This window comes from Lupinus angustifolius, chromosome LG04 (assembly GCF_001865875.1).
Source record: "Lupinus angustifolius cultivar Tanjil chromosome LG04, LupAngTanjil_v1.0, whole genome shotgun sequence".
Taxonomy (NCBI): Eukaryota; Viridiplantae; Streptophyta; class Magnoliopsida; order Fabales; family Fabaceae; genus Lupinus; species Lupinus angustifolius.
The window spans coordinates 22,890,871-22,902,713 of record NC_032012.1 but is presented as its reverse complement, the minus strand read 5'-3'; the positions used below and the strand labels follow the sequence as shown (position 1 = coordinate 22,902,713).

The window sequence follows — 11,843 nt, the reverse complement described above, 5'->3', positions numbered from 1 at the left end:
TTTTGTGATCTCCCTGACAATGCTGATGATGATGTTATTGAACAACACGCAAGAGCATTCAATCTGAGAATGATAGGGGGGTTTCTTATGCTAGATACATCAGGTAACCGAGTTCACCTAATGTATCTGCCCTTTCTTGATGACTTAACAGAGACATTCCAATACAGTTGGGGCTCAGCTGTATTGGCTTGTCTTTATCGAGGATTATGTCGTGCAGCAACAACAACTGATCAAAAAGAGATTGGAGGATGTCTACTACTCCTACAATCATGGGCATATGATCGCATTCAAAATCTTGCACCAAGACTGCGCGACCCAACAATACCTTATTTTCCATTAGTAAAAAGGTATATATTAACTAACATTTATATGTTATTTTATTGTGATTTTATTAACTACCAACACTCATTAATTTTATTAACTAAAAAACATTACAACTAGGTGGTCACAACATTTAATTACCACCAACATCCCTGGACATGTTGTAAATATCATACGTGCAATGTTTGACCGTATGCGCGTTGATCAGGTATATTTACATTTCTTATTTTAGTATATATATTTAAATTTTAGTATATATATTTACATTTCAAATTATGATTCCCCATACAATTATTTCTCATCAAGTTCTCAAAACCCAATACCGTCTACAAATATTTTTGGTATGCAACATACTGATGATGAGGTTGTCGTTGAAGATGTTGATGAAGATGAAGATGATTCAAATGAGGAGGAGCCACAATCGGTCACACGTGGAAAAGCAAGAATCTCGCAGCGGAATGAACAACAATTAAGAGTTCAACCGCCCAGAAGGAGAAAACCACCTCCATGTGACACTTCATCACATAGACGTCATTAAACTTTTATGGGATTAATAAAATAAATTTTTGTCTTAAATACTACTCTTTGAATAAAGTATTAATAATTTGTGTCTTATTGGAATTACATTTTTTAAATATTTTAAATAAATATATATTACATTACCTATTCACGAAGGAATTAAAAAAAAAAAAAATGGAAAACTCCTCCCCCATTGCCGATTTAGGGGGAGGATAATTAAAAAATATATATATGGAAAACCCCCCCCCCCCCCTCCATTGCCGATTTAGGGGGGGGAGAAATTAAAAAAATAATATATTTATCAAAAACTCCCCCCCCCCATTGCCGAGTTAGGGGGGAGTCGAATAAAAAAAAATATTTTATGTGAAATCGGCAACAGGGTTGCCGATTTAGGTGAAAACTACACCTTTCTCGTAATATTTTGAAAAGGCACACCAAGACCGTAATTTTTCGGTCAAAGTGCACCAACTGAGTAAATTTTCCCACATCATACAATGGAAGCACATGCACCCTCATTTTTTTTGGAAAGCAATACCCAATCCCCTGACTCACCCTTCCAAAAAAGTAACACAAAAATACAGGTCCACTACTGTCTAAAAATATGTGTCACTTTATGTGTCATCACTTTTGATTGATCGAAAAAAATATATGTAAGTTAAAAATTTGATAATTAAGTATTTTTCTGACTAATCACAGGTGGTGACAGATGAAGTGATAATTTTTTGGGACTGCTATAAAAAATACTCTTATTAATGTCATATGCTTTACCTTCTTTGGAAATAAATATTATGTATACTAATCTGTTAACAGGAGACAGTGGTAACTAATTACTATGACAATTATTACAAAAGTGTGAGCATTATTGCAAATTTGCAATCTGTCTGGTATTCCTCTTTAGTCTTTATGAAATGTAGTTGTGTACCTTTTGGTCATGATTAATGATCCATAACATGACCCCCAAAAATATAAGAAGATTGTCACCTACTTTATTCATCATAGTTGTGATTTTCTTGAGGGATAAATTTAGGTTGAGAGCCCATTTTTGCTGTCATAGTTACAGCATTCACCATCATCCTTATTATTACTGTCATATACGTAATATATTTCTATTTGCCTTCTTTGGGAAGAATACACTAGTTATAAATTGCACACACAACGTTTTAAAACAAAAAGAAAATGCAATACATGTACCAAACTTGAGTTAGTATATGGCAAGTAAATATTTTACAAGTTAGGGAATTCTAATCTTCACTTTTAAGAGATAGCAAGAGTTTGTTACGTTACATAATGTGGCCATTGGTTGGGTTTCAATTCTTTCTTTGAAGTGAAAATAAAAAGGTTAGTTGCATAATTAATTAATGGAAATGGTCCAGAAACAAAAAATAAAGTTGCTCTTTCACTCTTTCTCATCTCCCCACAGGCACCACACTTCTTAAGGAATCATAAAAGCATAGCACTCCCAGTTTAGGCATTTTGAACCGGTCCAAGCTATGATGAAAGGTGGAGTACTATGGTTATATGGTTTGTGGTATTTGTTTATGTGTTTAGTCACATTTTACATTAATATTTTAAGACTTCACCATATAACCATGGTCAAAGAATAATATTGTGATTCATGCTTCCGGGGCCAATTATGTTTTCCTCTTGTAATCCTCTATAGTGTGGATTGGGATAACATTTAGTGTCACTCACAATGTATGTTGCTCATGTCCCATTAGAGTTGACTGATCAAAAAATATAAAGTTGTTGGATTTTTAAATCAAATAATTCTGAAATTCTACTTTCTTTATCAACTAGATGCCAAATAGGTAATGGCATAGATGATATATTCTCCCAAATATGATGTGGTTAGGGGCTTAGGGCAACCTAAAACATAATTTACCACCAATATTATATTGAAATTGTGAACTTTGAATTAGTGATTAGTGAATGACATTAACCAGGGTAATTTGATTAATTATAAAATTAATTGAATAGGTTTAATTGGTCGAAGTGTTGGAATCTCGTAGCAATTGAAAATATAAGGCAAAAGACATTTATGATGATTTGAATACAATTCCCTTTGTGAACTATCTTTTAACTAATATGGCATGTTGAGTGACCTATAAACCTCTGATCCTATAAACTTTACCCTCCCATATATTGTGGTGAAGGAGATGAATGTGTTACAGTATTGAAGTCAACATTGGTTAAAAAATATATCATGTTCAATTTTGCAAATTTTATACTCCATATATTTAGCCTGAAGCGAGGGGATATGTTATTAAATTCCCAAATTGTTTGAGAAAATACATCATATACTGATTCTATGTACTTTCTGTTAACATCTTGCTTCTTATATCACAACAGCATTAACGCCACTCACAATATTTAGTCCCCAGTAACAATTAGTGCCCTCTATGATATTATTCCATCTCCCCACCATATCTAAAGTGAAAAAATAAATAAAAGTCATGTTGATATATACGTTCAACAAAGCTGAAAGTAAAGCAATAATAATTTTCTTATTCTTTTGTTCCCTTGGATGTGATAGAACATGACAAAAGAATCAAGTACCATGTGTGTCGACCAGATATATCTCAAACACTCAAACTTTGGATGCCAAGTAGTTTATGCTAATCCATAGTCTTTAATGTATATAGCTAGTAACCCCACCTTATATTCAATAGTGAGTTGTCCAATTATGGACCATCATTACCTTAATTTGCTTAAGACCATAAGTTAACTGGCACTCTCATGGAAAGGAGATGATTTTTCTAATCTAGATCCAGGGTTAAATTTGAAAGCTTTTTATTACATGTTGTTAAAAAACAACTAAAAAGGCTTTATTTGGTAACATGTTCTACTTTAAAAATAATATATGATTAAGCCAATTGTTCTATTGGGAAAAAATTAAACCATCTCACTCTGAAAGATGATAGCATGCTTTGCAAGGAAGTTTACTGAGATTACGAAATGGAGAAAACTTAATTAAGTAATCCAAGATACTGGTTTTGGTGTGCAATATCGGTTTCGTTAATTTGTGTGATATATCGTACACAAAATTGGGTACCCAATATATAGGCTAAAAAATGAACCCTCTCAACTGTCAGTTTTAGTTAGGCATTCAATGTGGTTCTGATTATAATTATGATGACTCAACTAGCCTGAACCTTGTAAGCTCATGTCACATGGAGTCGCACACAATGTCAGATAGAAGATGTGCACCTTGTAAGCCCATGTCGGCATTCTTTCAATTTTCTTTAATACTTTTGTATTTTAAACATCCATAAAGAAAAGAAGTACATAACCTACTGAATTCTAATGCCAGAGGGAAAAAGCTACAATAAGAAGAATGTTAAAGAACAGTTTCTGACAGTCGAATTAAATATGCAACCAATTGTATCCCTCTTTTACATTCTCCCCTAACAATAACAACTAAACCTTTCTTTGACTAGGTGAAGTAGACTACATGGATAGAACTTCCTAAACAATAGTTTAATTATTGATATCTGGCTATTAGCTTTGTTTTAGATTTCACTGAAAGGAAGATATCAACCATAAAAAACTCCTCACATTAGCCATACATTTGCATTCAACGCTCTAACACATTTAACAAAATAAAAACAAACGTGCACGTAGTAATTGACCTATGCATCTAGATTACTAGATGCAACATGCTAAGATTGCTAAAAAAAAGCCTCAACAAGCGGGCTCGTCATTAAGCAATGTGTCGAGGCCAACAAAAGCACATGATCTGATGGTAAGTTAAATAGATTAGACATGAAGAAACTCCAAAAGGCGTGAGCTTAAAGATCAAAAGATCCCATTAGCATTGTTTTAAATTAAAAACCAGGGCTGTTCGCAGCATGCACTAGTTTGAGTATTACTAATATACATAATGGGGCCATTCATTTATTTTATTAGCAACATGTTAATTGATTTGAGACTTGTGTAATATTTGCTCTCAAGAGTTTACTACTCCTATTTAAGTTATGAACTCAAGTATTGAAGAATAATGAATGACCAGCCTTACAACTTTTTGCAGCAAGATTGCTCCCTTCTCGATTGAGTAACGAAACCATACCGATCATTCTCCGGGTGTGATATCTAGGTTAATTTCTACTTCTCATCCACTTTTTTATAGTCTGTGGATACCTCAATCCAAAAGCATTCCTCCAAAACACTAATCGATTTTTGGTTAAACTTATCTTAGATCCATCAAACCTTTAGTCATAATCTTGCAGGTATTATTCACAGCACACAACCGACCATCAATGGAACCCTTGAACGCCATTCTATTGGCTACTAATCAGTCTTTCTTTAGCCATGTGCCATACCTCTTCAATCCAAAAAAATTCGGTACTGATTTCTTACAAAGAAATCTCAGCCTCAAACTTCTGTGTGAATATCAAATTTTGTCCCTCACAAACTACCTTTTCAAAAATATTATAACAAAAAAATGTTTTTATGTTTAAGGGGCCTAATGGCCCAACCCATAAAGTTGAATCTCAAGTTTAATTTCAAAAAAGTTTTAATTGAATCCATTAGTATTTAATGAGTTTTATTTCAATTCTCTCTCAATAATTTGTTTCCAAAAATAAAAAGAGAACATTGAAAGAAATATTAGTTGATGATCAAAAACTCCGTAATAACCTATATTCAATGCATTTTATTAGAAGGAAAAAAAAACACGGATTTTAAGTGACTTAATAATCATTTATTAGCTAGAATCAATTCTGAAAAATTCTCATCATGAGAAATACCATTAATTTCGTTTATATGATCAAAATAAGACGAACAAATATTTTTTTATGACTCTACAAAAATAAAATAATGATTTTAAGAGTTATTTTGTTGGTTGAACCCAAATCAAGATTTTTTGAGTCACTTTTAAGTATTTATATACTCATGAGGGTTAAAAAAAGTTTAAACTTTTTAAGAAAAAATCTTTGACCATTTTCTAATAAAAAATGACAATTTTAAGAATCCCAAAATCAAAATATTGTAAATTCAAATTTTTAATTATCGATTATTTTTAAATTTTTAATTTTTAATTATTGTGCCATAATGATTAAATCAAATCTTGAAATTCTTTTAAATAAAAAATCAGGTTTCCATTTATTCTGTCCTTTGAATTAATTAGGAGATTGTATATGATTTGAACATGTGTTAAAATACATAAGCCTATAAATAGAGTGCATTATTCACCAAAGAAATGGGGAGAGGGGACACTTGAGAAAAAATCCAAAAAATGTCCATACCATTTTTTCTTTCCTAACAAAATCCAAAAAATGTCCATGCCATTTTTTCTTTCCTAACATATCACAATCCGAAAAAATCATCCATTCTCAAAAAAATTATACATCAAATTTCATCCAAAAAAATCTTTCATTCATCACCTATTCCCAAGAATCCTCAACCAAAAGATAATCAGAATCATCCAAAAAGTATAATCTTCTACATCACACAACAATCCCCTCAATCAAAAAATTCATTCTTCAATCATTTCTCTCTTCTCTAGACATTATCTTTCGCACATAATCATCCAACAAAAACCCAAGAAATCCACAATAGTTCAAGATCTCTTATACACAAGAACACCACCCAAGAAATGAGGAAAAAGTATAAAGAAACTCAAGAGGAATTATAATTACATTCGTATACATTGTAGACAAGCTTCATATACATGTCAAAGCGATGTCTCTGAGTCAGTGCTACACAAAGTCCCTACCTCCACTATATGTCTGTTTGCATTGATTAGCCTTTTTCGCACCACTTTTCGTGTTGCAACATTTCATTTCATTGTTGTTGAAATCACTATGAGAGGTATGTCATTTTCATTACTTTCTTGTATAGTTGTTTTATTTTTGTTATCAATAATTGCATTAGTAATAATAATTATCACGACTGTAACATATATAATTATAACTGCATCAAAAAGGTAAATCTATAAACAATACACTCTTTGCATACACACTAAATCATTCTTTTTAATAAATATTTAATTTTGAAACAAACTATGTAATTAATTAGTTTCTCACTATATATCAATTTAAAATATATTAAAAAAAACAAAGATCTAGGAGTCAATGAAATAATATTTACCTCAAAGATATTAAGGTATGATGCGGTATCGGACGTAAAGGCTACCCTTCACTTCCTTATAATTAATAGGATTAATTATATTTTTACAAAAAGATTTTACTTTTTAAATAAATAAAAAAATTAGAATTTCTTAATCAAGTTTTAATATGAGATGTGATATTGGAGGTAAATGTTATGTTTCGCTCATATCTTTTTTCAAAAAAACAATTTAAACTTTACTATTTTAATAAATAAAATTAACTCAACCAACAAAAATTTTTTCTACCCAAAGAACTACGTAGTCTGATTCTCAAAAGGAATACATAGGACCAAGATCACTCTTGTCAGACATAATAATAAAATAATATATTTTTGGTAAAAATATAATAATAACACAATTAATAATTAATGCAATTTAGTAGGGTACCGTTCAAACGGGCAAGTGAAGTGCTAGATTTTTCTACATTTTTGAAAGAAAAAATGTAGTGGAGACTCTAACGAAGTCGTGCAGCAAAAAATCGGAGCGCGACATGGAGTTTGGAAAAAAAGCCAATACACTTGGGGCTAGCCCACGGTACATGCCACACAAACCCTTCCTTTGAAATATTTGTTCCAAACTACCAACAATGAGACTGCATGATGTAACATAAACAAAAGATCTGGATACATTAAAATATTGGGGATGCAGTATTCAGCTATAGTTATCCTCCTACTCTTAATAACAACTTTTTATGATGTATGGCTCAATGTCATTATACTAACAAAAAAGTCTAAGATCAATGAATCAAACTCTAAAATTAAAACTCTTAACATAATGGCATGAAAATAAGAACTGTTCCTGTCCCCTTTTCTTATCCAATCTGTTTTAGCTTTTAGATTTTTGTTGAAGGAAGCTTTCAGCAGCTTGGTGAATTAATGTAACTTGTCATGAAAATTTTAAGAAATGCATTGTCTAAAAATTACAAGCAATTCTCCCCGAAGACAAAACCTACCCAAAGTAGCATTGAAAAGCTATATTTTTCTTTACCAAATATCTATATAAACTTATTCACCATGACAATAAGTTATAATCTTACAAATAAGATGTATGTTTGTTTTACCAAAGCCAATAAAAATTGGTCATAATCCAACCCCCATATTACAAGAGACATGAGTTTGAATCTCATATCTATACACGATTAATGATAATTAAACCTGAAGGATGAATAGTACACTAATAATATATCAAACTCATACATTTTTTACTATAAATTATGAGTGAGACTTACATTTTTGTTTTAAAGGTGTTACAAAACATGCTATTGATGATGTCATTGATCTTTTGTGATTTCAGTTACCGACAAAATATGTCTTCAAAAGTCCCTACTATATTGAGTATCAAAAACAGAGAAAAATAAAGGAGGGATTGGTCCATCCACCCTCATCTCATTTCCCACTCTACTCACTATTCACTATATAAAGAAACACATAAACCACCACCAACTTTTCATTCTCAATTCAATTTCACTCCAAAACCCACTAAACCCTTCAACTCACCCGACCTGAATGACTCGGCATTGTTGCGGCCTAACTCGGTTGCAACCTCTTCAACCCCGATCACACCTAATTACACTAATTTCGATCGAATTTTGGACTCACTATTCCCTTTTGTCACTGCTCAAATCTCATCTGAGGTACTCGATGGAATCTTTGGTGTATTTTTTCGTGTTCAAATCATCAAAAACTGTGGGGAAGTTTTTATTTTTACTTTGTTTTCTCTACTTGGTATTATAAACCCACTTGCTGACTCTTGTGCCCTGAAATTTTGGATGATTTAATTTGGGTTAAGTTCATCTTATTATGTGCCTTGTTTCTTAGGTTACTTCATTTTCTGGTCTCTATTGGTTTGTTTGAGTGGTCAGCAAATTGTAACTGTAGAACTTATTTTGGAGAACAGTATCTTGTGTTTACTTTTAAATTGCTTGGTCAAGCTAAAATGTTAAATTGTTCTAGATTCTCCTAAAAATTGGCACTAAATAAGTTCCCAAAAGTTTAAAATTAAGTCCTAAAACATTTAAACTTTTACAGTTCCTAAAATATTTAAACTTTTAAAGTGCCACAAAGTAAGTTCTTACAAGGAGCAAGTTACATCTTTAGGAACTTATTAGGTTGCACTCTTTTTTTGGAGGACCAAATTAGTGACACTTGTATCCGTGGAAACCTAATTTAACATTTTACTCTGTTGTAAATTGTAGGAAAGGAGTCATATGTAGCAAGATTGCAACAACATATGCTACCCCTCAATATGTCATTCTCTGATTGGCCAATAAAATAAAAACTAATTAAAAACTTAATTTCTTAAATAATTAGAGGGAGGGTTACCAGGAATGAGAAAAGAGATGTTATCTCGTCATGTCTTAAGTTGTTTTTTGAATGTGGTTTATTTTGCATACTGGTTTATGCTTTCAGCTGCAGTCATCTCGTATTCTCGTTGTTTATGTTGTTAGCTGGATTGGTGGGCTTTTCGGTTGATGCACAGACTGGAGTGAAGGGACATAGGACCCCTCAATCTAATGCAGATCCTTGGTTCTTCCTTGAGGACCTTTGGGAGTCTTTTATAGAATCTAGTGCTTTTGGAGTAGAAGTTCCACTAATAGTAAACGGAAGCGACTCCATCCAACAATACTATGTCCCGTATTTGTCAGCAATCCAACTATATTCAGAGGAGAGGTCAGTTTTTTTAGCTTGTCTTCTCTATTCATGTTGATCAATCAATCAATGCATTAACTATAAAAGTTGATATTTGGCTTGTTTTTGTCTTGTTCTATTATGCATGCTAAATTCTTAGAAGTGTTGGGTAATGTTTTACTAAGATGACTAATACAACAAATCAACAGCTATAATTTTGATGGCCATGTGTACTGGAAGTGCTGCTTTAGTGAAGGCAGTTTGAGTGATATGTGACAACTTAGTTAGCACCAAATGATTATCTTTTCAGAAGTTTTATGTTCTAAGGGTATTAAATTGTTGGAGTGAAAGTTGTTTATTAAATGAAATTCATATTGTTCACATCCATACGATATTGTGTGTAGTAAATTACCACTTTGGTACCTAAAAGACAATGCATTAGGCAATTTAGTCCCCGACACTTCAAAATTATGCTTTTTGCCCCAGAATATTCAAAATGTCAACCAAGTTAGCCCCCAGGCAGTAAAAACGACAATCAATTAGTACTACACAAAGGACTAATTTGACCGGGATTATGAACAACCAGGGACAAAATGTATAATTTTAGTGTCAAAGACTAAAATACCAGATGCTCTTTCTTTCAGGGACCAAGTTGGTGATTTGATTGTATTGTGAGGTGTGAAGTTCACCAAAGCTGTCAGTACTCAGTACAATAGTACATTGACCTGAAAATATCATATGAATGTATGTAGCCCATAACCACATTTTACATACTTGCTGCTGTCATCGTTTCTTACCCTGATTACTTTGATAAATTATGAGTTATTGTGAAGCTAAATTGGAAATTGTTGGTATGAAACTAGCAGAAGGGTCAGAAACTCCTCAAAAGATGCAAGTAGTAATGGCTACCATGAAGGTGAGGCAAACAAACGAGCCAAAGATGACAACTTGATAAATATTCAGTCTCAGAGACTAAGCAGACTAACTTTGAGAGAGGGAACTACTATTTCCTCTAGTTATGAAATTGAGGTCTGCAACTCACCTAGGCAGCTTGTATATTAATATTTTGAAGGAGTTGTGCCACATGTTCACCCTCCTTTTCACGATAAGGCAAGTCCTGTCTTCTCATATCTACCCATTAGATCCTTCCTTTTCCCTTTATTTTGACATAGTGCTATCATTTTCATCTCAGTTTTCTGCTCTTGCTTCTGAGTTTCCCAACCTAAAGAAGTATAGGAGTAGTGATTTCTTGGAACTTGGTTGTGGGTGTGAAATATAAAAAACTTCCAAGTCCAACATAGAAGAGTTTTGAAAGAAAACAACTCCCAAGTCCCATATTTTCATATTTTCTGGCCCTAAGTTGAATGCGCTTTCATTCAACTTTTTCTTTCTCCCTCATATTTTCCTCCGATACATTTCTGGCAAACTTCTCCCCTTTTTCCGTGACACTAAGAATTGGCACAGTCAAATTGTGGGAATTTCGAGAACTGACACTAATAGTCAGTATTGAGGGAAAAAAATGACACAAGTAGCCATATTCTGGGCATTTCGAGAACTGACATTGAGAGTCAGTATTGTGGGGAAAGAATTGGCACGGGTAGTCATATTGTGACTCAGCCAATAAGTATTATTTCGTGTTATTTATAATTGTTGCAAGCTACGGTAACAATAATTGTTGCAAGCTACGCATTCATAGATAATATTACTGGACCGAACAACTTTGACCTTAGCAAACCATTTCGGTTTGATGGGACTAGCTTCAAATGGTGGTAACATAAGTGAGAATTTTTCCTCACTATGAGAAAAGTTGTCTACGTTCTGAAAAACTAGTGTTGCAGTGGTGCCAAAAAAAGTTGAAGAAAAAGAGAATAAGGATAAACTAGTTATTAATACAACTCTCTGGAATAAAAATAATTACTGATGTAAGAATTTTATTCTGAATCAGTTATCTGATGATCTATAAGATTACTATAGCACATATAAGTCTTCCAAATTAATTTGGTATGCACTTGAGAAAGAAAGAAATATAATACTGAGGAAGGTGAAAAAAAACGATAATGTTAGCCACTACCTCAAGCATCATATGACTGATAATAAATCAGTAAAGTCTCAATCATATGAGATACATAGAATTGCTCATAAAATCATTTATGATGGTATGATCCTAGAGAGTTAAACTCACAGAGCCTATGAATGTATATTCGTTGTTTATACTATAAACAGCAAGGCGTACATGTTTTACGACCTTGACGCAAAAGTGATTATTGAGT

The 11,843-nt window shown here is 32.6% G+C and overlaps 1 protein-coding gene across 2 annotated transcripts; it reads left to right on the top strand.

Annotated features, from left to right (window-relative positions):
- LOC109346290 lies at positions 8,438 to 10,801 on the top strand. Of its 2 annotated transcripts, XR_002107503.1 has the most exons (3): positions 8,438 to 8,579; positions 9,425 to 9,615; positions 10,440 to 10,801. XR_002107503.1 is itself a non-coding variant. In XM_019585773.1 (2 exons), exons 1-2 carry the CDS (start codon positions 9,383 to 9,385, stop codon positions 10,633 to 10,635), a joined length of 429 nt encoding a protein of 142 aa, XP_019441318.1. In that variant the 5' UTR covers positions 9,122 to 9,382; the 3' UTR covers positions 10,636 to 10,801. The 2 variants fall into 2 exon arrangements, 1 of the variants encoding a protein (XP_019441318.1); XM_019585773.1 differs by lacking the exon at positions 8,438 to 8,579 and having other exon boundaries at positions 9,122 to 9,615.